The 25,452-nt window shown below is 43.9% G+C and overlaps 1 protein-coding gene and 1 pseudogene across 2 annotated transcripts in view; one reads left to right on the forward strand and one right to left on the reverse strand.

Annotated features, from left to right (window-relative positions):
- Window positions 1–637, reverse strand: part of EPS15 (epidermal growth factor receptor pathway substrate 15) — a 164,614-nt gene extending 163,977 nt beyond the window's left edge. The window contains exon 1 of one of the 2 annotated variants that reach the window (XM_053577352.1): window positions 475–626. In XM_053577352.1, the coding sequence (XP_053433327.1) occupies window positions 475–507 (33 nt within the window). In that variant the 5' untranslated portion in view covers window positions 508–626. Of the gene's footprint in view, window positions 1–474 lie in introns of both variants that reach the window. The other variant, XM_053577354.1, reaches the window with a different exon arrangement.
- On the forward strand, window positions 638–24,476 carry LOC128575592 (S-formylglutathione hydrolase-like; annotated as a pseudogene).
- Window positions 24,477–25,452: the final 976 nt, after the last annotated feature.

Here is a 25,452-nt window from a genome sequence, read left to right on the forward strand (position 1 = left end):
GCTCCGGAAAGCGACTCTAATTGGGGACCAGCGGGCTGCCCGGCCCAGAGGGTGAACCTCGTGCGACCCGGGGAGGTGAGGCTGATCCGCACGAGCTCAACAGGAGCTCACCTGGGGTGCGTCTGGCCTGGAAGCAGTAAACTTCCTGGGCGGGTCAAAGCTGACTGGAGCGAGCCGGGCCCGACACCGGCTGAGCGCGGCTCGGTCACCGTCCCCTCCCGGGGTGCGCAGAGGGGCCGGCCGGGGCTGGACGGTGGGGCCGCGCGGGGCGGGGCTGGGGGCGCCTACCGAGCCGGGGCGAGGTCGCGGCTGCCACCGCGGAGCCCCGGCCGAGGATGGCGCCCTTCCTCCCTCGGCTCACGCTCTCGCTGGCACACACCGGCCGCCCGGCCCGCGAGCGCAGAGAAGCTGCCACGGCGGGCGAAGCTGGGGGCGGTGAGGGAGGGAGCCCGGCGGAGCGGCGGGCGGCGTTACCTGTGTCAGGGAGAACTGGGCCGCCGCAGCCATGGTGTTTCCATCATGCACGGGAGGGGAAGGAAGGACGGGCAGACCGGGGCTCGGGGCGGGGAGGAGGCGGAGGGAGCGGCCGTAGGCGAGGCCCGGGCTGGCGGGCGGGCGTCTCCCCGAACTTCGACAACTTCCCTCCTCACGCCCGCCCCGCCCCGCCTGGCCCCGCCTGGCCCCGCCTGGCCCCGCCCGCCTGAGCAGGCCGCGGCGGCGCCCAAACCCCGGCGCCGGAGTTGGAGCTGCCGGACCAGAGCCTGGCCCCGGGGCCGCCTGGGAAAACCCGGCGCGGATATGGCATTAAGGCGGACGGGCTGCGAAGGCGTCTTCGGGTTGGCCTGGGAACTTTGGGAAGGTCACATACCTACTCTGAATTCTGCTTATGAAAAATGGGGGAAATTGGCTCGGTGCCTGTAGCTCAGCGGCTGGGGCGCCAGCCACATACACCGGAGCAGCAGTGTTCGAATCCGGCCCGGGCCTGCCAAACAACAATGACAACTACAACCAAAAAACAGGTGGGCGTTGTGGCGGGCACCTGTAGTCCCAGCTACTTGGGAGTCTGAGTCAAGTTGCTGTGAGCTGTGACACTACATGCACTTTACCTAAGGCAACAGCTTAAAACTCTGTCTCAAAAAAAAGGGGGGGAAAGAAAAATGGGGGAAATTATACCCACAGTCCAGCTTGCTTGGAGGACTGAATGAGATAATGATAGAAAATAATAACAGCACTTTATGTGTGCCAGACTCTATACTCAACTCTTAATTTACGAATTGAATGAATGAAGGGACGGAAACACAGATAAGTTATACAAAGGAGGAAACCAAGACACAAATAAGTCTTACCTAAAGTCATACAGCTGATTAGATACCTAGATTAGAATCCAAATATGACATCAAAGACTGCTATTTTATTGAAAAAGAAAACTTGTTGGTTTTTTTTGTTTGTTTTTTGTGTTTTTTTTGTGGTTTTTGGCTGGGGCTGGGTTTGAACCTGCCACCTCCGGCATATGGGACCAGGGCCCTACTCTAAGTCATACCATCTCACAGCCAAAGGCTACTTGGGAGAGATAAGGAATATTTTCCTTGCCTACTGTTAATTATTGTTAAAAATTTTTATGTGATTTATGTTAAATCAAGATTCTTACACTTAGGCCAGGTGTGGTGGCTCACACCTGTAACCATCGTACTCTGGGAGGCCCAGGCAGTGGATTGCTTGAGCTCAAGAGTTCCAGATAAGCCTGAGCAAGAGCCAGACCTGGTTTCTACTAAAAATACAAAAACTGGCTGGGTGTTGTGGTGGGCGCCTGTAGTCCCAGTTACTCCAGAGGCTACGACAAGAGGATAGCCTGAACCCAAGAATTCCAGGTTGCTGTGAGCTATTACACTATGACACTCTACCCAGGGCTACAGAGTGAGAGTCAGTCTCAAAAAAAAAAAAAATTCTTAGAGAATTATAAAACAATGCTAGGACCTGCTCAGGTGCCTACAGCATTCTCAACTCCTCTTGCAGTCGGTCTGGCAAATGCCTTCCTTTCTCAGGACACAATTCAAGTATCACTTCCTTGGCCAAGTATCTTCTCTCCTCCCACAGTCAGAGTTATATATGCTCCTTTTTAAACTTTGTTCTCTATCTTGTGAAGTCCTCATCACCCTAATAACTATTTCACCCATCTACCTCTCCACATTAAAGCTCCTCAATGGCAAGAACTGTTTTTGATATATAGTAGAACCTCTGTAAGTTGACCACCTAAGGGACTATAACAAACTGGTCATATACAGAGGTGGTCAACATAAGGAACTGGGCATACTGTACTGATACATACATGTGGTGCACATCCCCTCTATGAAAATTAGGTCAACTTAAGGAGGTGATCAACTATGGAGGGTCTACTGTATTTCTGTTAACATATCCTTAGACCCTAATATTGTAGTTTGTGCTTAATAATGGCCTTAGTTCCTTGCCTTTATTAAACATAACACATCCTACACTTTCTTATGCTGCCAACCTTCAGCTGAAATAATCAGTTACATGAAATTCTGTCATCTTCAAAGATTTAGTTTATATGGCATCTACTTCAAGAAGCTTTCCGGGAACACCCCACCTCCAAGTTGACCTGATATGACCTTTGTTATACCTCATTATCCTTATTATGTGAATTTATTATACTATGTCTTGTTTTTAAGAGTTGAGGGTTTGTTTGCACTCCACTAGACTATAAAATCTTTGAAGACTCACAACTACATCTATCCCATGCTTTAGCCTAGCACAGAGTAGGCCTCAATTAATGTATTTGCCCAGAATTGGTCTTACTTTATCAGCCATGGTGGCTTCCCATGATAGCAAAGCACAACTCTATTAGTCCTACACCCATAACAATTATCATAGCAGGCTCTATTCAGTGCACTAAAAGGGAAAACTGAACAATACCCAGGAAGACATTAGCCCCACCTAAGTTTTTAGACTTGCCATCATGGGCAAACCATTCCAGAAATGCCCCCCAGGAACTCCTAACTCTACTCAGACCACTTCTGACAAGGTCCAATCATAAAGAACAGGCCATATAGGTCTGGCGAGCATCTCTCTTGCCCTCTTTTGGCTGTTAATTCTTTTTAACTCAAGGAAGAAGAGAAGATACTGTTTTGTTTTGTTTTTTAGAGATAGTCTTATTCTGTCACTCAGACTGGAACACAGTGGTGTGATCATAGCTTACTGTAGCCTCCAATTCCTGGTTTCAAGCTAATCCTCTTGCTTCAGCCTTCCAGTAATTGGGACTGCAGGCCCATGCTACCATGCCTGAAACTTCTTTGTTTGTTTGTTTTTTGTAGAGACAGGGTCTCACTATGTCACCAGGCTGGTCTCAAACTCCTAAGCTCAACTTTGGCCCTCCCAAAGTTCTGGGATTATAGGCATGAACTTCTGTACTTAGCCAAAATACTGTCTTAAACTACTCCACTTTCGTATGATTATCAGGTATAACTACAATTAATGTTTCTACTGGCATTTTGTATTCTGCATTACCACATTTGAGCTTTACAACTGCTCTGAAAGGAAGTAATCATGCTCACTTTACAAATGAAGTAACTCAGGGTCATGAAAGTTAAATATTTGTACAAGGTTATACAACTAATAACAAAAGCAGTATAGTATAGTGAAATAAATAAGACTCAGATAACAAGAACATTCAGGTTACAATCCTGGCTCTACCATCTGTTATTTGTATGGCTCTAGGTTATTGTAAGGATGAATGAGATAACGTATATGGAAGTGCCTAAGTTATAGATTTGAGGACTGACAATTAGAGTTAGCAAACTCATCCTAGAAAAAGTGCTAACTTCCTCATTGATGACTATCACTACAGTCACCTTTGAAGTACTCCTTTTGGGAAGCAATGCACTGAAGCCAACACCTAGTCCACCTCTCGTAGCAATTTTGGAACTCTTTTTGTGGAATGGCCGTCAAAGCCATCATCATATTACTCTTGATGTCCTGAATGTCATCAAAATGTCTTCCTTTCAGGCCCAGCACAGTGGTTACTGCACCAGCCACATACACTGAGGCTGGTGGGTTCAAACCCAGCCCAGGCCAGCTAAACAACAATGACAACTGCAACAGAAAATAGCTGGGCATTGTGGCGGGCACCTGTAGTCCCAACTTAGGAGCCTGAGGCAAGAGACTCGCTTAAGCCCAAGAGTTGGAGGTTGCTATGAGCTGTGTTGCCACAGCACTCAACCCAGGGCAATATAGTGAGACTCTGTCTCAAAAAAAAAAAAATAAAAGTCTTCCTGGGTGGCACCTGTAGCTCAAGGAGTAGGGTGCCAACCCCATATACTGGAGGTGGCGGGTTCAAACCCAGCCCCACCCACCCCAAAAAAAGTCTTCCTTTCAATATTTCCTTTATCTTCAGATAAAGAAAAAATTCATTAAGGGCCAGATCAGTGAATAGGCAGGGTGTTCCAATACAGTTATTTGTTTACTATCTAAAATCTCCCTCACAGACAGCACCATGTGAGCTGGTACACTGTCCCAATGCAAGACCTCGTATCTATAACTTAAGGCATTTTCATGTGAGTTGTTGGCCAAGATTTTCCTGTTTCTCTATGGATGTTTACTTGGTCTTCTCTGCTCATAGTCAACAGACAATTTTGATGCATAATTTGACAAATTTTTACAATGTTTTCATCAGTTCTGCTCATTACTAGCTGCCTTGACTTCTTTTCATCAGTGATGCTTTCTCTCCCTCAGAAAAACATTTAATCCATCTATACACTGCCATTTTCTTCATGGCATTATCCCCATAAACTTGGACTAACATGTCCCTGATTTCACTTCCACTCTTGCCAAGTTTAACAAGAAATTTATGAATGTTTGTTCATTGCTCTGATTGGAGCTCCAACATTCTTGTAGCACACAAAAACACAACAATAATGAATATCACTCAGCAAGACATCACCACATGTTGGAATGAACAAAACATAAGACATTGACACACCAAGGTTATGAAGCCTTACCAAGTTGTTTGTGTGGTGCTGTCAATGTTAATTGTCAGACCTGGTACACAAATTAAGAAATCTGAAAATGGGTGGCGCCTGTGGCTCAGTGAGTAGGGCGCTGGCCCCACATACTGAGGGTGGTGGGTTCAAACCCAACCCCAGCTGAACTGCAAGAAAAAAATGGCCGGGCATTGTGGTGGGCACCTGTAGTCCCAGCTGCTCGGGAGGCTGAGGCAGGAGAATCACGGAAGCCCAAGAGCTGGAGGTTGCTGTGAGTCCTGTGACTCTACCGAGGGCGGTAAAGTGAGACTGTCTCTACAAAAAAAGAGTTTAAAGTTGCTATGAGCTATGATGCCACGGCACTCTACCAAGGGTGACAAAGTGAGGCTCTATCTAAAAAAAATAAATAACAAAAAAAAAAAAAGAGAAGAAGATTGAAGTTGGGCAGTGCCTGTGGCTCAGTGGGTAGGGCACTGGCCCCAGATACGAAGGTGGCGGGTTCGACTCACCCTGGCCAAACTGCAGCAAAAAAAAAAAATAATAATAATAATAAAAAGAAATCTGAAAATTATGGGGCAAGTTGCTATTGGTAGTACAATTTCACTTTCTATTCAAGGGACGCCTCCAAACTATATGAGATATTACTCTTGGATGAACACAGAAGAATTCCTGCTGTACAGAGATTCCTGGAAAGTCAGTGCTGTGTGATAAAGGGAATTGGAGTCACTATGTGACTCTGGCATACCATTCAACCTGAGCCTCAGTTTTCATGTATGAAAATTTTCCAAAGTATTATGGAAAATATTGAGGACTATAAGGAATTATTGTTATAATTTATATATGATTTAAGTTAAATAAAAAATAACATCTTACCTGGGTGTAGTGTCTGGCCCCTGTAGTCTTAACTACTCAAGGGGCTGAGCCTAATGTTTGAGTTCAGCCTAGGCAACAAGCAAGACCCTACCCTTAAAAAAACAAATAACAGGCTCTTTGCCCCTAGCTCAGTGGTTAGGGCGCCAGCCGCATACCCTGGGGCTGGAGGGTTAAAACCTGGCTCAGCTCTGCTAAACAACAATGACAACTACAAAAAAAAAATAGCTGGGCATTGTGGCAGGCGCCTATAGTCCCATCTACTTGGGAGGCTGAGGTATGAGAATTGCTCATAGAGCCCAAGAGTTTGAGGTTGCTGTGAGCTATGACACCACAGCACTCTACCAAGGGCAACATAGTGAGACTCTGTCTCAAAATAAATAAATAGGCTCAGCGCCTGTGGCTCAAGAGGCTAAGGAGCCAGCCACATACACCTGAGCTGGCGGGTTCAAATCCAGCCCGGGCCTGCCAAACAACAATGACAGCTGCAACCAAAAAAAATAGCCAGGCTTTGTGGCAGGTGCCTGTAGTCCCAGCTACTGGGGAGGCAGAGGCAGGAGAATCACTCAAGCCCAGGATTTGGAGGTTGCTGTGAGCTGTGATGCCACGGCACTCTACCCAGGGCAAAAGCTTGAGGCTCTGTCTCAAAAAATAAAATAAAATAAATAAATAACACCTTGTATTTTTATAGTACTGCTTTCCACAGTTTATAAAATGTGTTTATTTACAGCATCTAGCACAACTCCTGATGTTTAATAGCTACATTATGAAAGTCTATTCAATTAAAATGAACATTTCATAGCATGTATAATTATTATTTGGATCTTCACTTTATCCCCACTTTACAGATTGGAAAATCAAAGGACAAATATTTTATAAATAACTGTGTAAGAGCAACTGACAGCAGCTTTAGGTCTTGGTTAACAAAAAATAAAAAGAATCAGATACCCTAGCAAGGAAAGACTTGTCTAAAATCATTCTGTGGGAATTGCTCCAGTAATTTATAATGACTTCTTTTTTTTTTTTTTTTTTTTTTTTTTAATTTGGCCGGGGCTGGGTTTGAACCCGCCACCTCCGGCATATGGGACCGGCGCCCTACCCGCTGAGCCACAGGCGCCGCCCTTATAATGACTTCTTAATAACTTGACATATAATGGGGGAAGGGAGCAGGTCTATAGGAATGGGAGTGATAGATCAAACTCCCCTCAAAAAAGATGTAGAACCCCTGATACTATGGGGTTTTTTTTTGGGGGGGGAGGAACAGTGCCTCAAGCTGTCGCCCTGGGTAGAGTGCTGTGGCATCATAGCTCACAGCAACCTCCAACTCCTAGGCTCAAGCAATTCTCCTGCCTCCACCTCCCAATTAGCTGGGACTACAGGTGACCACCACAACGCCCAGCTATTTTTTTTTTTGGTTGCAGCTGTCAGTGTTGTTTGGCGGGCCCGGGCTGGATTTGAACCCGCCAATGACAGTTTGCAAATATGTGTCCCAGATCTCATCAAAGCACTGGGTCACATCTCAAATCTATTTTAGGAGAGTAAAACGTAGCTAATGGAAGATATGTTATGATCTCATTCATTGTAACAATAATGAGCTGCATGGAATAGACAAAAAGGACTTGTCTGTTTTTTCTGGGGCAACTTAATGTCTCTGTGTCTCTAAGCCTCATATTGCTCATGTGTTCATGAAAGGTAATAATATGTACTTTGTGGGGAAAGTATAATGATTAGAGCCCATGCAGGCCTGTCAGAAAGCCTGGCTTGGCCTGGATGTTCAATAAGTTATAGCTGCAAAATACCATTCTTGAAGATCACCATTTAACTCTATTCCACCCAGGCAACCCTCCAATAATTTAGTTGGTTTTGCAGATACATTAGTCACAAGAAGAGGGGGTATCTTGAACAGCTGAGACACATAAACTTGTTATTAGAAAGTAGATGGTCACTAGGTAAACGAAAGTGTCTGATGACTTAAATCTGAATATTAATATCCAAAAATTGCTAATTTAATTTAATCCTCAGAACAACCCTATTGAGATTATTTTAATCTTATTTTTCAGAAGAGGAATTTATCCAAATTCATAATGACAAGGTTGAGAATTATGCACGTCTTCTGACTCAAATGCCTTTCCCTAGGGCATGTTGCTAGTGTCCTGCAAACAATTAATCACCACCAAGAAGATTCGATAAAATGGTGCTCTTGAACGTGGGAAGCTGAAGATGAGGCTCTGGATTTTTTTGTTGTTGTTGTTGTTGCAGTTTGGCCGGGGCTGGGTTTGAACCCGCCACCCTCGGCATATGGAACCGGTGCCCTACTCACTGAGCCACAGGCACCGCCCAAGGCTCTGGATTTCTGATAACCCAAGATGAGCCTGAAGAGGAGACCTTGAACCATAAACAGCTTTGTCCTCAGCCATCTTTCTAGCCTCCTCTAAGGCCATTCCTCCTCCCTAACCCATCGTTCAAGGAAATCACAGCTACTTTTATTTTTTTGTTAATTTTCCAGCTTGTGGAGGTGACTATCCCATCGACTTTTCATGAACACTGCACATCTGCAATGTCAGCATTTAGAAGGTTGAGAAATGCAGAATGATTAATTGAAACTTTGAGAAAAAAAACCTATGAAGTATTCTCTGAATACACAAAGAACTAGTTTATTTATGTGAGACTTTAAGAAGGGTCTTCCCTATAAATGATGCTAAGCTATTAAAAAAAAAATTATGCTACAATTGTAATGGTAATCTGGAGCTCATGCTTCCAAGCTGCTAGTTTCATAAATATAGCCCATCATTGTTCATGTGGACCCAGGGCAGAAAGAATGTGTGAGACTACACAATAATAACAATTGTGCTACACAAATAACCATCTTTGTGCCAGGGACGGAGCCATGAAAAGAACAAGCAGCAAGAGATTTTTAAATGCCACACACACCCAGAGTACGATAGGACAGTTCGAAATTGTCATCCTTGCTGACTTCAGTGCAGTGAGATGATCTGGTAAGAGCCTGCACTGAGGACTGGAAAGGCCCAGGTTGGTCCAGTTTGGTCTCTGCAGCTTCTTTGTTTGTGGTTTTGGAGAAGTCAGTGAACGATACCAAGCCATGGTTTCTTCTCCTGTAAATTGACGGTAATAATAGCATCTACATGATCATACAATTATGATGATTAAATGAAGTTACACGTGAAAGCCTTATACCTGGCACACAGCAGACACTGCGTAAGTGTTAACTCCTTTTTATTCCTATTGGAGAACATTTAGGGTTTAAGTAGCCAGAACACAAAAATAGAAATTATTTTTTAAAGGTTCTCAGTGGTTTTCTAAAGCTCACTTAATGGATTTTTCAATAAAATGTATGTATCCAATAGTCATATTTATTGAGTACCATAGAGTAAGGGAGCTTATTACATTTATGTCTCCAAAGTGGCATTGACTTCTAGTGAGAAAGCAAACGTAGTTTTACACTTGCCCTATTTCCTTCCTTTCCTCTCTATCCTTTAAGAAAGGTCCTGGAAGATACAAGAAACAAAAAAAGAATGCCATAAGAAAGAAAATATTTGCACTTATAGCTGCAATTTCTTTCATCTGAAAATTTCAAAGCATTTTCTCTGTAATTACTAGTTCTGCTTAACATATGTGAAGGCTATGACACCATCAAATTAAGAAGCTTGCCCTAAATCACAAGGCAGAAGATGGGCTATAGGCAGAACAAAGCTGTCCTGTTTGTCAGCCTTGGGCTCTAAAGTAGGGCACATGAGAGTCAACTGAAAGCTTCGTGTAACGAGGAAAAAAGTTTGGGGAAGATTCTCATTCTGTAACTTGAAAACTTCTCAGGATTTGGAGAAAGTTAAATGATGCAACTTTTGTGAAAGAGCCTAGCTCACTGTCTGGCACATAGCAGGTGCTGCTGATGTTGGTTCATATAATATATCCCCCCATCATGCACATAATGACGAACAGACAGCTCTTTCAGTCAAAGATTTTCTAAGCCATAATCACAGCTGCGTCTCAGTGTAAAACCATGACTGTCTATTGAACATCTCACATCATAACACCAATAGAGGATGCCTTGTTCAGGCCTTCATTACTTCTCCTCCTTGAATCTGTGCTGTCTCTCACAGCCCAAGTACAATCTATCAGTAAGTTCTGTTGGCTCAGTCTCCAATATCCAAAATCCTAATTCCATTGTCAAAATACATTCCAGATCTGACCACTTCTCACTACCTCTATGGCTGCTGTCTTTCTTCTAGACCACTGCTAAAACTCCTTAACTAATCTCCATGTTTCCATGATTCTGCCTATGTCCATTCTCCATATCCTACACAAAATGGTCTTTTTATTTTTTATTTTTATTTCTTTTGTAGAGACAGAGTCTCACTTTACCACCTTTGGTAGAATGCCATGATGTCACAGGACTCACAGCAACCTCTAGCTCTTGGGCTTCCGCGATTCTCCTGCCTCAGCCTCCCGAGCAGCTGGGACTACAGGTGCCTGCCACAATGCCCGGGTATTTTTTGGTTGCAGTTCAGCTGGGGCCGGGTTTGAACCCGCCACCCTCGGTATATGAGGTCGGCGCCCTACTCACTGAGCCACAGGCGCCACCCAATTTTTCTCTGGTTAAAACTTTACAGGGATTTCTCATCAATCTCCTGAACATTGACTACCTTGGGGCTGGGTCTTTCCAGGTATGTGCAAAGCACAGGAGAGCAAAATTATTCAGGGCATGCTGTGATGTTTAATGGAAGGAAGCACGGTAGGGATGGGAGGTGGAGGTACGAGAGAGAAGGATGGAAGAGGTGTTAGGATACACCCAGAGGGAATCATCGCTGGGCCAGAAGAGAGAAAACTGTATCTCTCTGGAGATTTTCCAAGGTACAAAATCACAACTGGAAGCAATGGAAGATCTTTGTTTTGTGCGAATGGTGTTTTTAAATTAGTGGACGGGATTTTTTTTTTTTTTTGTAGAGACAGAGTCTCACTTTATGGCCCTCGGTAGAGTGCTGTGGCATCACACAGTTCACAGCAACCTCCAACTCCTGGGCTGAAGCGATTCTTTTGCCTCAGCCTCCTGAGTAGCTGGGACTACAGGCGCCCGCCACAACGCCCGGCTATTTTTTGGTTGCAGTTTGGCCGGGGCTGGGTTTGAACCCGCCACCCTCGGTATATGGGGCTGGCGCCCTACTCACTGAGCCACAGGCGCCGCCCGGACGGGATTTTTTTTTAAAGCCCAGTCAGGAATCTATTCTCTCCTTTGAAAAGAAAGTTAAGATTATTTGGGAGGCCAAGGCAAGAGAATTGCTCTAGCTGGGCATTGTGGCGGGCACCTGTAGTCCCAGCTACTCAGGAGGCTGAGGCAAGAGAATCGCTTAAGTCCAGGAGTTGGAGGTTGCTGTGAGCTGTGTGATGCCATGGCACTCCACCGAGGGTGATAGGATGAGACTCTGTCTCTACAAAAAAAAAAAAAATTAAAGAAGAACTGGTACCATGGCTCACGCCTGTAATCTTAGCATTCTGGGAGGCAAAGGCAGGAGGCTCCCTCCAGCTCAGGAATTCGAGACCAGGCTTAGCAAGAGTAAGACCCCCCATCTCTACTAAAACTAGAAAAAATGGTCAGGCATTGTTGGGGGAGGACTCTAGTCCCAACTACTTGGGAGGCTGAGGCAGGAGGATTGCTTGAACCCATAAGTTTGAGGTTTCTAGGAACAAGGCTGATGTCATGGCACTCTAGCCTGGCCAACAGAGTGAGACTATTCTCCAAAAATAAAATAAAATAAAAATAAAGACAAATTATTATTTAGGGTATTGTGGGAAAATAGATTATAGGTAAATCAGGACAGAAATTGGTAAAACAAATAAGAGATAATTACAGTAGTACAGATGTGATCGTGGCTTGGGGCAGGGTGTTAGCGTTGAGGAAGGGATGGTAAGAAGTGGTCATATTCTGTGTATCTTGAAGGTAAGTCCCACTGGACTTGCTAAAGGATTAACTGTCAGATATGAGAGAAAGAAAAGAGCAAAGATGATGCCAGTTTTTTTTTTGTTTGTTTGTTTTGTTTTTAATTTTTTATTGTTAGGGATTCATTGAGGGTACAATAAGCCAGGTTACACTGATTGCAATTGTTAGGTAAAGTCCCTCTTGCAATCATGTCTTGCCCCCATAAAGTGTGACACACACCAAGGCCCCACCCCCCTCCCTCCATCCCTCTTGATGCCAGGTTTTTGCCTGAGCAACTGGACTGATGGAATTGCCTTTAACTGAGATGAGAAAGATTATGAAAGAAACTAATTTAAAGAGAACATCAGGCTCAACCTGGTGACTCACGCCTGTATCCCAGCACTTTGGGAGGATCACTTGAGGCCAAGAGTTTAAGATCAGCCTGAGATCCCTGGTCATCTAGGAGCTAGGAAAAAAAAAAAAATGCTGGGTGTGATGCACACTTGTAGTCCAGCTACTCAGGAGGGTGAGGCAGGAGGATGGCTTGAGCCCAGGAGTGTGAGGCTGCAATGAGCTTTGATGACACCACTGAACTCTAGCTGGAGAAACAAGAGGGAGACCCTGTTTCTAAAAAAGAAAAGAAAAGGTAAGATCAAGAATTTGACTTCTGACTAAGTTTGACATGCCTTTTAGATCAGGCATCCTCAAACTGCGGCCCGCGGGCCACATGAAGCAGTGTGAATTGTATTTGTTCCCGTTTTGTTTTTTACTTCAAAATAAGATATGTGCAGTGTGCATAGGAATTTATTCATAGTTTTTTTTTTTAAACTATAGTCCAGCCCTCCAACGGTCTGAGGGACAGTGAATTGGCCCCCTGTTTAAAAAGTTTGAGGATGCCTGTTTTAGATTACCCAGTTGAAGCGTCACGGATGCAGTCTAGAGATCAGGAGGAAAACTTGAATTAGACATGTAAATTTGGGTGTCATCAGTAAAGCCATGAGATTGAATGAGATCATCTGAGCATCTATAGATCTAAAAAGTCCACTGAGCCCAGGGCCATTCCAGTGTTAGAGGTCAGAGACATGAAAAGGAACTAGCAAAGGAGACCAAAGAGGGGAAAAAAAAACAAAACTGAACTTAGAGAAAAATTAGGAGAGTATGGTTTCTGTCCTTGAATCAAATGAAAAGAGTGGTTCAGGAAGGAACAAGGGAGGAGGGAATGAGGAAACTTGTCCAGGCTCATCATGGGGCTAGTTGGATGAGGATTGAGACATGATCTCCAGAATTAGCAACATAGAGGTCTTTTGGTAATTGTTGCAACAATAATTTTGGTGCAAAGGGAAAGCAAAGCCTGACTGTAGTGGGCTCAAGAGAGAATGAAAAGAGAGGACTTGGACTCAGGAAATACAGACAATTCTTTTTTTCTCTTCTCAGTTTTGGCCGGGGCCAGGCTCAAACCACCACGCCTGGTATATGGGGCCAGCACCCTACTCCTTGAGCCACAGGTGCCACCCCATCAGATAATTCTTTTAGAGACCTTTAGCTGAAATGAAGAGCAGAAAAGTGGTGGTAGCTGGGGGCAGGAATATGGAGTCAAGAGAGGTTTTGTTTGTTCCTTTTGCCACAGAGTCTCACTCTCTTGCCCCAGGCTAGAGTGCCATAGCATCAGCCTAATTCACATCAACCTCAAACGTCTGAGCTCAAGCAATCCACCACTTTGGCCTCCCAGAGTGTTTACAGGCTACATGTGTGAGCAACCAGCCTGGCCTGGAGACAGGTTTCTTTGTTTCTTCTCTTTTTTTTTTTTTTTTTTTTTGTAGAGACAGAGTTTCACTTTATGGACCTCGGTAGAGTGCCGTGGCCTCACACAGCTCACAGCAACCTCCAACTCCTGGGCTTAAGCCATTCTCTTGCCTCAGCCTCACCAGCAGCTGGGACTACAAGTGTGCATCACACCCAGCATTTTTTTTTTCCTAGCTCCTAGATGACCAGGGATCTCAGGCTGATCTTAAACTCTTGTCCTCAAGTGATCCTCGCCCACCACTTTGTTTCTTTTCTTAAAGAGATAACAGCCCAGGCGTGTGGTGGCTCATGCCTGTAGTCCCAGTGCTGTGGGAGGCCGAGGCAGGTGGATTGCCTGAGCTCAGATGTTCAAGACCAGTATGAGCAGCAGTGAGACAGAGTAAGACCCCGTCTCTACTAACATCAAAAACAGCCAGATGTTGTGGTGGGCGTCTGTAATCCCAGCTACTGGAGAAACAATGGGACAGAGCATTGCCAGAGGAAGCATTGAAAAAAAGAAGAAAGAAAATAAACAACAACAACAAAAAAGAGTACTTCAAACGAAGAAGAATGAACAAGCAAGCTGAAAATAAAAAAAAAAAAAAGAGATAACATAGCACTTTTTAAAACCGATGGGATGATCATATAGAAAAGAAACACTATGATATAGTCAAGAGAAGGAATTGCTGGAGAGGAGGAAAAAGAGTTGGCTTTCAGAATACCAAAAAAAGGGCTGAGTTATAGGGGCATGGATGTAGTGAGTGGGTTATCTGCTGAGAGGGAGGGAAGGAGGGAGAAGGGGCTATGGAAAGTTGGAGGAGAGAAAAGGTACGAAATAAACATTTAGAAAAAGTGTATGTAGTGTGATTCCCAAGAAGCACGAAAGCTCCACTTAAGGTTAGTGGTGATGGATTTTAAGAGTCCAGTATCATCCACTTTCCCAAAAGGAGAGGATAGGTAGAAGAGGGTTAGATTGTCAGGGCACAGCTTTTGTGAAGCGAAATGACAAATGAGAAGAGGCTAGAGAGATGAGGATATAACAAGGGAATGATTATAACACTGCACCTCAGAATTTAGGTGGGTACAAAGGGAAGTGAGACATGAGATGGGGAGAGATGCTGAAACGATATTATGACCACTGGACTGTAGGGCCCAGGAGGTCTCAGAGACCTGATGGAGTCAGGGTGCTGGCAGGAGTGAGTGGCAAAGGCAGGACAGGTAGAAATAGAAGATAGATTATTGGTAGATTTTTTTTTTTTTTTGTAGAGACAGAGTCTCACTTTATGGCCCTCGGTAGAGTGCCCTGGCATCACACAGCTCACAGCAACCTCCAACTCCTGGGCTTAAGCGATTCTCTTGCCTCAGCCTCCCAAGCAGCTGGGACTACAGGCGCCCGCCACAACGCCCGGCTATTTTTTGGTTGCAGTTCAGCGGGGGCCGGGTTTGAACCCGCCACCCTTGGTATATGGGGCCGGCACCTTACCAACTGAGCCTTGGTAGATTATTAATAAGTGGAAAAATAGGCTTGGCACCTGTAGCTCAGTGGGTAGGACACCAGGGATGGTGGATTTGAACCCAACCCCAGGCCTGCTAAACAACAATGACAACAATAACAAAAATATAGCCCAGCATTGTGGTGGGCGCCTGTAGTCCCAGTTACTTGGGAGGCTCAGGCAAGAGAATGGCTTAAGTGCAAGAGTTTGAGGTTGCTATGAGCAGTGATGCCACAGCACTCTACCAAGGGTGACAAAGTGAAACTCTGTCTCAAAAAAAAAAAAAAAAGAAAAAGAAAATAGCAGAACCTTTGTCTGCACAAACTAACCAGATGAATATTGAAACCATTAACTAACTTTTCTACCATGTCATTGTGGCTTTGGTCAAGCCCCTTCCCTCCTCTGGACCCGAAGTCCAGCCTGTAAATGAAGGGGCTGTAGAGAAACTATGGTCACTGAACTGTAGGGCCCAGGAGGTGTCAGAGAACTGATGGAGTCAGGGTGTTGGTCTGACTGCAGATCAGTATCTCTAATAATATCTCTATCTGACCCTCCTCCAAGATCTCTTTGAAGTCTGACATGCTCTAGTTTTTCTGTATCAGTTATTCTCATTATACTAATGTACCAGCATTTTTTCAGGATTTATGACCCTTCCATCCTCTTCCTCCTTTCCTCAAACTCCTATTGTGAATCATGTTAGGCTTTTCTTGTTTAAAACATTTCAGAAAACGTGGTTTTGTCAGCAGGAGCTTTATTTCAAGTAACACATTTGAGAGAAAATTACTCAAAGGGATTTGTTGTGTTCCAACAGCTGAAATAATAAAACCACCGGAATGAAAGGCAGCATCATTTCCTGCTGCCCTCAAGTGGTGGAGGCCCTAATGTCTTTTCTCCGTTATAGTTAAAGGAATAAATTCAGGAAGACAAAAGAGGCTTAAGTGAATTAGATAAGAGTTAAAAGAGCGCTCACACTGAAAGAGTCACAGAGCCCAAGGCAGAAAGGCCCTTATAGGATGTCTGGTCTAACTTTCTATTCTTATAAAAGAGAGACCAAGACCCCACCTTGGTTCTCAACAGTGAACAAAACTTCCAATTTCTCCTGTCTTTAAAAAACTGTTCTATGGGCTCGGCACCCGTAGCTCAGTGTTTAGGGCACCAGCCACATACACTAGGTCTGGCAGGTTTGAACTCAGCCAAGGCATGCTAAACAACAATGACAACTACAACAACAAAAATAGCAGGGCATTGTGGTGAGCGCTAGTCCCAGCTACCGGGGAGGTTTATGCAAGAGAATCACTTAAGCCCAAGAGTTGGACACCATGCACGGCATTCTACGGAGAGTGACATAGTAAGACTCCATCTCAAAAAAAGAATATTACAAAGAATTCCCAGATGTACCAGAAGTTACTATTTTGCTACATTCTCTGGGTGTGGGTATATGCATGCATACAAACATATGGATGTATATGTTTTCCCCAAACTACTTGAACAGCAGTATTTATACCTACTACCCTAAACGTTTCAATGTGTATTTTCTAAGAACAAGGATATTCTCTTATATAGCTTTATATCCTTCCAGTATAATTATCAATTGCAGGAAATTTTAAATTGATATAATCTTTATATATAGTCCATATTCAAATTTTACTGATTGGCTCCATAGTGACCTATATAGTACTTCCTCATCCAAGTTCTGATCGAATGCCTGATCTAGATCATGCATTGCATTTAACTGTCATGACTCTTTAGTCTTTATTTTATTGTATTAATCTGATCTGATCTAATCTAATTTAATTTAATTTAATTTTAGTTTGAGGCAGAGTCTCACTGGCTAGAGTGCAATGGCATCATCATAGCTCACAGCAACTCAAACTCCTGAGCTCAAGCGATCCTCCTGCTTCAGCGTCCTGAGTAGCTAGGGACTACAGGCGCATGCCACCATACCCAACTAATTTTTTCTGTTTTAGTAGGGACAGGGTCTCCTTCTCACTCAGGTTGCTCCTGAACTCCTGATCTCAAGCAATCCTCCCACCTCCCTTAGCACTCCCAGAGTGCTAAGATTATAGGTGTGAGTCACTGCACCAGCCTTTTAGTCTCTTTTAATCTAGAATAGTTTCCTAGTCTTTCACTATTACTAATGATATTCACATATTTACAAAGTACTGGGGGTGGCACCTGTGGCTCAAAGGAGTAGGGCGTCAGCCTCATATGCCAGAGGTGGCGGGTTCAAACCCAGCCCAGGCCAAAAACTGTAAAAAAACAAAACAAAATAAAAAGTACTGGATGGGTTTTCTGTAGCGTTTCCCTGTTTGGGTTTCTCTGATGTTTCATGGTGATTAGATGTACATTTAAGTGTAGCAGGGAAGCAGGAATACTACCTATGTGATGTTGTGTCCTTCTCAAGGTCCTACGAGGAGAAACATGGTGTCACTCGGTCCTATCATTGATAGTACTCACTTTGATCAGTTGGTTAACGTGGTATCTGCTAGGTTTCTTCATTGTAAAGTTAGCATTTTTCCCTATTTAAGTAAAGGCTTATCTGTGGAGAGGTACTTCGAAACTATGTAAACACACTGTTCCCCTTCAAACTTTTGCTCAGTGGTCTTCACATTCATAGATAATTCTTGTCTGAATTAATTGCTGTGATAGTTGCAAAATGGTGATTTTTTTGGTCATTCCATCAACATATTTATTTAGCATTCTACACTAAATAAGATATTTCCTATCACTCCTATTTATTTATTTATTTTTTGAGACTATGTTGCCCTCGGTAGAATGCTGTGGCATCACAGCTCACAGCAACCTCCAGCTCTTCGGCTTAAGTGATTCTCTTGCCTCAGCCTCCCAAGTAGCTGGGACTACAGGTGCCCACCACAACACCTGGCTATTTTTTTGTTGTAGTTGTCATTGTTGTTTAGCAGGCCTGGGCTGGCTTTGAACCTGCTAGCCTTAGTGTATGTGGCCGGCACCCTAACCACTGAGCTATAGGAGCTGAGCCTACATATTTATTTATATCATTAGTATAAACTCAAAGATTCTTAGTTTACTTAGCAGGTTATAATTCATTACTCTCATTTTTCATTTTTTTTTTGAGACAGAGTCTCACTATGTTGCCCTGAGTAGAGTGCTGTGGCGTCACAGCTCACAGCAACCTCCAACTCTTGGGCTTAAGTGATTCTCTTGCCTCAGCCTCCCAAGGAGCTGGGACTACAGGCACCCATCACAACGCCCAGCTATTTTTTTTATTGCAGTTGTCATTGCTGTTTAGCTGGCCCAGGCAGGATTGGAACCTGCCAGCCTTGTGTATGTGGCTGGCACCGTAACCACTGTGCTACAGTAGGCCTACTCTCATATTTTTAATGTTCAAATTGTCCCAGGTTTGGCCAGCTTTTCAAGCTGCCTCCTGTGTCATTTCACCATATCCCTATCACTCTTTTTAGCACCTCCTTGCTTTCTGGCGTAAGATGTTCCAGGCTCATCTTGTACTCTCCCCATCTAGTCCTGAAAAACAGCCATTTCTCCAAAGAGCTCTCCTTTTAGAATGGAACTACTAGATATGCTCATTACAATTGGAGTGTAATTGTTTCTAGGTCCTCTTAGTAAACAGAGCCAAGAGGAGGAAAGAGTAATTTAAATTAATTTTACTGTTTTTACTGGGATTTTTTTGATTTTTGTTTTTTTGTTGTTGTTGTCTTTTTTTTTTTTTTAAGACAGAGCCTCAAGCTGTCGCCCTGGGTAGAGTGCCATGGCATCACAGCTCACAGCAATCTCAAACTCTCAGGCTTAAGCAATTCTCTTGCCTCAGCCTCCCAAGTAGCTGGGACTACAGGTGCCCGCCACAACACCCAGCTATTTTTTTGTTGTAACTGTCATTGTTGTTTGGCAGCCCTGGGCTGGTTTCAAACCCAGCAGATCCTGTGTATGTGGCTGGCGCCCTAGCCACTGAGCTATAGGCACTGAGCCTTTACTGTTTTTTTTTTGCATTTCTTTTTTTTTGGGATTTTGGCCAGGGCTAGTTTTGAACCCACCACCTCTAGCATATGGGGCCGGCACCCTACTCCTTGAGCCACAGGCACTGCCCTACTGTTTCTTTTTTTTTTAATTGGGAAATTCATTACAGATATTTTACCTTTTTTTTTTTTTTGTATAGACAGAGTCTCACTGTACCATCTCGGGTAGAGTGCCATGATGTCACACGGCTCACAGCAACCTCTAACTCTTGGGCTTAGGCAATTCTCTTGCCTCAGCCTCCCAAGCAGCTGGGACTACAGGCACCCACCACAACACACAATTGCAGTTTTTGCACACAATTGCAATTTTTGTTGCAATTTGGCCGGGCCTGGGTTTGAACCCGCCACCCTCGGCATATGGGGCTGGCGCCCTACTCACTGAGCCACAGGCACCACTCTACCTTTTTTTTTTTTGTTTGAAGCCAACTTGGACAATGTAACAAGACTCTATCTCTAAAAAATGAAAAAAATAAAAACTGAATACAAAATAATATGAGTTATATTAATTGATGTTATTTTCTAGTAGGAACTGCGTTAGCACTTTATAAATATTTAATCTTCACCACAAATCTATATATAAACTTGAACCCAACTCTACCTCAATTTTATAGATAAGGAAACTAGGGCACAAAGAGATGAATTTGCCCAAGGTTACATAGCTGTTAAATGTCACAACTTAGATTTGACCCACTCTGATTTCTTAGCTGTCAAGTTTGTCTACTACACCATACTATGTGGTGTCACCACCCAGGATCACATACAGCACTTTAATGGCTTCTCCTCCACTGGAACTAAATTTCCAACTCCTCACCAAACCCAGCACAGACCTGTGTGACAATCCTGTGCCTACCTTGCTAACTCATTTCATGTTCCCCTTTCCTTTCTTTTTCTCCATCTACATGGCTTTCCTCACACCCAGCTTCCTTGAATATAATACACTCTTTCCTCCCCGCAGGCATAAAACATTCTTTTTTTTGTAGAGACAGAGTCTCACTTTATGGCCCTCGGTAGAGTGCCGTGGCATCACACAGCTCACAGCAACCTCCAACTCCTGGGCTTAAGCGATTCTCTTGGCTCAGCCTCCCAAGTAGCTGGGACTACAGGTGCTCGCCACAACACCCAGCTATTTTTTTGTTGCAGTTTGGCCGGGGCCGGGTTTGAACCCTCCACCCTCGGTATATGGGGCCGGCACCCCACCGACTGAGCCACAGGTGCCGCCCAACATTCTTTATCTCAAATACTCTTCTCTCTGATCTTCATATGGCTGGCTCCCTCTCAGTCTTCAGGTCTCATTTTAATTTTCTTTTCAAAGAGAAATTTTTTCTTATGCTATCTCTTAAGTAGGTCTCTTTCTGATATATTTTAAAGCCAGGCACAGTGGCTCACACCTGTAATCCTAGCACTCTGGGAAGCTGATACAGGCAGATTACTTGTGCTCATGAGTTTGAGACCAGCATGAGCAAGAATGAGAGACCTCTTCTACAAAAAAAAAAAAAAAACCTGGAGTTGTGGCAGGTGCCTGTAGTTCCATCTACTCAGGAGGCTGAGACAAGAGAATCACTTATCACTTGAGCCCAAGAGTTTGAGGTTGCTGTGAGCTATGACACACAGCACTCTACCCAGGGTGACAAAGTGAGACTCTGTCTCAAAAAAGAAAAGAAAAAAGAATATTGTCCCCATTTAACAAATAAGGAAGGCTAGCTGGGTGGCTCATACCTGTAATCCCAGCACTCTGGAAGGCCAAGGCAGGAGAATACTTTGAGGTCAGGAGTTCAAGACTAGCCTGAGCAAGAGCAAGACTCTGTCTCTACCAAAAAAAAAAATATATATATATATATAATATTTATGTATGTATATAGAAAAAATAACTGGATGTTGTGACTGGCAGCTATAGTTCCATCTACTTGAGAGGCTGAGGCAAGGGGATTGCCTCAACTCAGGAGTTTTGTTTTGTTTTGTTTTGTTTTTTTGAGACAGAGTCTCAAGCTATTGCTCTGGGTAGAGTGCTATGGCATCATAGCTCACAGTAACCTCCAACTATTGGGCTCAAGCAATCATCTTGCCTCAGTTTTTCTATTTTTAGTAGAGACAGGGTCTCACTTTTTGCTCAGGCTGGTCTTGAACTCATGAGCTCAAGCAATCCACCCACCTCGGCCTCCCAGAGTGCTAGGATTACAGGTGTGAGCCACAGGGCCCAGCCTTCAACTCAGGAATTTGAGGTTGCTATGAGCTAGGCTGATGCCTTGGCAATCTAGCCTGGACAACAGAAAAATCTAGCCTGTGTCTCAAAACAATTTAAATAAATAAATACAGGAAGTGGGGCTCAGTGAGGTAAAGTTCCATGCCTATGGGTCCACATACATGAAATAAGAGCCATTGCTGGCTCCTGGGTCTCTAGACTCCAGCTCATGAGCTCTTTCCACTGCTGGTATCTTGCTGCCTCATCTCCTTCCTGGGACTTTAATCTCAAATCACAGCCCAGGAGATTTGTAAGGGCAGCCATTTGAATGTCCAGTGAAAAGTTGTAAAAGAGTTTGATGATAATTGAAATTCACTATAAGACAGCACTATACATGGGCTGTATAGGTTCTGGGCTCCTGATGTACACATCAAGTTCCTAAGTATTTATGAAGTACCTACTGTGTGCCAAGTGCCCTGCCTTACCTCAGGTCAACCTGACAGCTTTCATGTAAGGTAGATATTATTACAATTCCCACTTTACAGTTGAGACTTAAGAAATTAGGTCCCTGGAGCAAAGTTCAAGATCTAGTTAATTGCAGTGCTGGAATACTAATTTAGGCATGTGTGACTCTAAAGCTGATCTCCCGGGCGGCGCCTGTGGCTCAGCGGGTAGGGCGCCGGTCCCACATGCCGGAGGTGGCGGGTTCAAACCCAGCCCTGGCCAAATTAAAAAAAATAAATAAATAAAATAAAGCTGATCTCCCTTACATAAAATATTATCTCCTTTCTTATGATCAGCTTGGTCACTTTGGACAACGTACTTAATTTATGTGACCTATTTCCTTACCAGCAAAAGGAACAGTAGGACCTAATTCATGGGATTACTATAGGGTAATGAGAAATCACATCATAGGCTCGGTACCTGTAGTTCAGTGGTTACAGCGCTGGCCACATATACCAGGGCTGGCGGGTTTGAACTTGGCCGGGGCCTGCTAAACAACAATGACAACTATATCAAAAAAAAAGAAGACGAAATCACATCATAGCAACACCTATTTTAGTAAACAGCAGACACACACTAGCTTTCAGTTTATTTTTATTTATTTTATATATATATATATTTTTGAGACAAAGTCTCACTTTATCACACTAGGTAGAGTGCTGTGGTGTCATAGCTCATAGCAACCTCAAACTCTTGGGCTCAAAAGATCCTCTTACCTCAACCTCCAAAGTAGCTGGGACTACAAGTGCCCACTGTAACACCCAGGCATTTTTAGAGACTCTTGCTCAGGCTAATCTTGAACTCCTAAGCTTAAAGGATCTCCCCATCTTGGCCTCCCAGAGTGCTGGGTTTATAGACATGAGCCACTGAGCCTGGCCCTTTCAGTTTAGTTTGAATCTAAATCCTTCCCATGTGAGAAGAATCAAGATTTCTCCTATGAGACCCTATCCTTCTTACTGGCAGGTATTCCTGGTCCAAAATCTGAAGACATAGGGCCTTGAGGGGGCCAACAGTTATTTTCCAAGGAAACATAGCCATTTAAGGTACTTCAGAGATGAGAAGAAACCTGCACTCAAAGTAACGTAGCAGAATGGAAATTAGTAGATGCTCAATAGAGACGTGAATTTGCGCCTGACAAGCTCGGGATCTTCTCCTCTTGGTAGAGTACTGCAGCATCAGTACTCTATGTATGTATCAGTACTCGCCCAGGGCCATTTACATATATATATTTAGAGACAGAGTCTTGCTCTGTTAACCAGGCCAAACAGGCTGGAACTCCTGGGCGTCAGGGATCCCTCCCAACTCATCTCCCTGAGTAGCTAGGACTACACATGGGTGCCACTATGCTGGGCCTATTTTTAAAATTTTATTGTAGAGATGGGGTCTCATTATATTGTCCAGACTGGTCATGAACTTCTAGCCTCAAGTGATCCTGCCTCCTCAGGATCAAAGTGCTGTGATTTTAGGTGTGAGCTACCACATCTAGCCTTTTACATATAAACTTATAAACTTACCATAACTCTAAGAGGTACGTCTTCTTATGACCCCCACTTTTCAGGTATGAACTTTAAAGCTCAGAGAGTTTAAAGAAGAAAGGAATGGGGGCTATGCTGCTGCGGCCGGTGAGGAGAAGAATGGCGTTGAAACAGATTTCCAGCAACAAGTGCTTTGGGGGATTGTGGAAAGTTTTTGAACATGACAGTGTTGAACTGAAGCGCAAAATGAAATTTGCTGTCTACTTGCCACCAAAGGCAGAAAATGGAAAGTGCCCTGTGCTATCTTGGCTGTCTGGTTTAATATGCACAGAGCAAAATTTTATATCAAAATCTGGTTCTCATCAAGCTGTCTCAGAACACAGCCTTGTTGTCATTGCTCCAGATATCAGCCCTTGTGGCTGCAATATTATAGGAGAAGATGACATCTGGGACTTTGGTACCAGGGCTGGGTTTTATGTGGACACCACTGAAGATCCTTGGAAAACTAACTGTAGAATATACTCTTACATAACAGAGGAGCTTCCCCAACTCATAAATGCCAATTTTCCAGTGGACCCCCAAAGGATGTCAATTTTTGCCCATTATTCATGGCTCTTATTTGAGCTCTTATTTGTGCTTTGAAAAATCCTGGAAAATGGCCGGCCCCATATACCGAGGATGGCGGGTTCAAACCCTGCCCCGGCCAAACTGCAACCAAAAAATAGCTGGGCATTGTGGCGGGCACCTGTAGTCCCAGCTACTCGGGAGGCTGAGGCAAGAGAATCGCTTAAGCCCAGGAGTTGGAGGTTGCTGTGAGCTGTGGGAGGCCACGGCACTCTACCGAGGGCCATAAAGTGAGACTCTGTCTCTACAAAAAAAAAAAAAAAAAGAAAAATCCTGGAAAATACAAATCTGTATCAGCATTTGCTCCAATTTGCAACCCAGCTCCCTGTCCTTGGTAGATATTTAGGACCAAAGTAAATGGAAGGCTTATGAGGCTACCTTTCTTGTGAAGTCCTATCAAGGCTTTCAGCTGGACATACTAATTGATCAAGGAAAAGATGACCAGTTTCTTTTAGATGGACAGTTACTTCCTGATAATTTCATAGCTGCCTGCACAGAAAAGAAAATCCCCGTTGTTTTTAGATTACAAGAGGGTTATGATCACAGCTACTACTTCATTGCAACCTTTATTGCTGATCGTGTCAGACATCATGCAAATTACCTGAATGCATAAAAAGCTTCAGGGTTATAAAAGATGTAAAAACAGTATTGCCAACAACAAAAATATTTCAAAACGTTGGATTTTATAATGCTAAAAGAGCTTTATTCTGTGGTTAAATCACGTTCTGAATAAAGATATAAAACTTAAAAAAAAAAAAAGAAAGGAACAGGAGCCCATTTGGGCACCATTGCACCATTGCACATTGCTTTCAGCTGTGTGCAATCTGACCAGGCTGTTAGCAAGTTACCCTGCCCCAGGACTTTAGGATTCTTTGAATGGAAACTGACTCTCTGCTCAAACATGGTGCTGATTTGTTGCCCGCTCATTATTGGCAGGGAAGGAAATCAACTCTGTGCACATCGGCACAATTTAGGGAGAATGCTGGCTCAGACAGTACTTCCCCTGTAGCAGTACCGATAAATGCCAACACCTAAACAATTGACAGTAACACTATGTGGTAAGTACAAGAGTGAGAGTAACAACTAATCCTAGCACAGCACTCCATATTCACAAGGAACATTCACATCTATCACCCAATTTGCTTTTCATATCCCTCCTTTGAGATACGTATGATCATTGCTATTTCACAGATGAAAAAACTGAGGCTGAAGGAAGTTATTTCAGGTGGGGGTGGGGGGACGGTAGCTCACACCTGTTATCCTAGAACTCTGGGAGGCTGAGGCGGGTGGATTGCTTGAGCTCATGAGTTCGAGACCAGAGTAAGCAAAAGTGGAGACCCTGTCTGTACTAAAAATAGAAAATCTGAGGCAAGAGGATCACTTGAGCCCAAGAGTTGGAGATTGCTGTAAGCTATAATGTCACAGCACTCTACCTAGGGTGACTGAGTGAGAGTCTGCCTCAAAAAAAAAAAAAAAAAAAAAAGAGTTCAAGATCAACCTGAGGTTTGGGGCCCATAGCACAGTGGTTATGGCGCCAGACACATACATCGAGGCTGCAGGTTCAAACCCAGCCCAGGCCTGCTAAACAA

The sequence above is a fragment of the Nycticebus coucang genome, chromosome 22, assembly GCF_027406575.1.
Source record: "Nycticebus coucang isolate mNycCou1 chromosome 22, mNycCou1.pri, whole genome shotgun sequence".
NCBI lineage: Eukaryota > Metazoa > Chordata > Mammalia > Primates > Lorisidae > Nycticebus > Nycticebus coucang.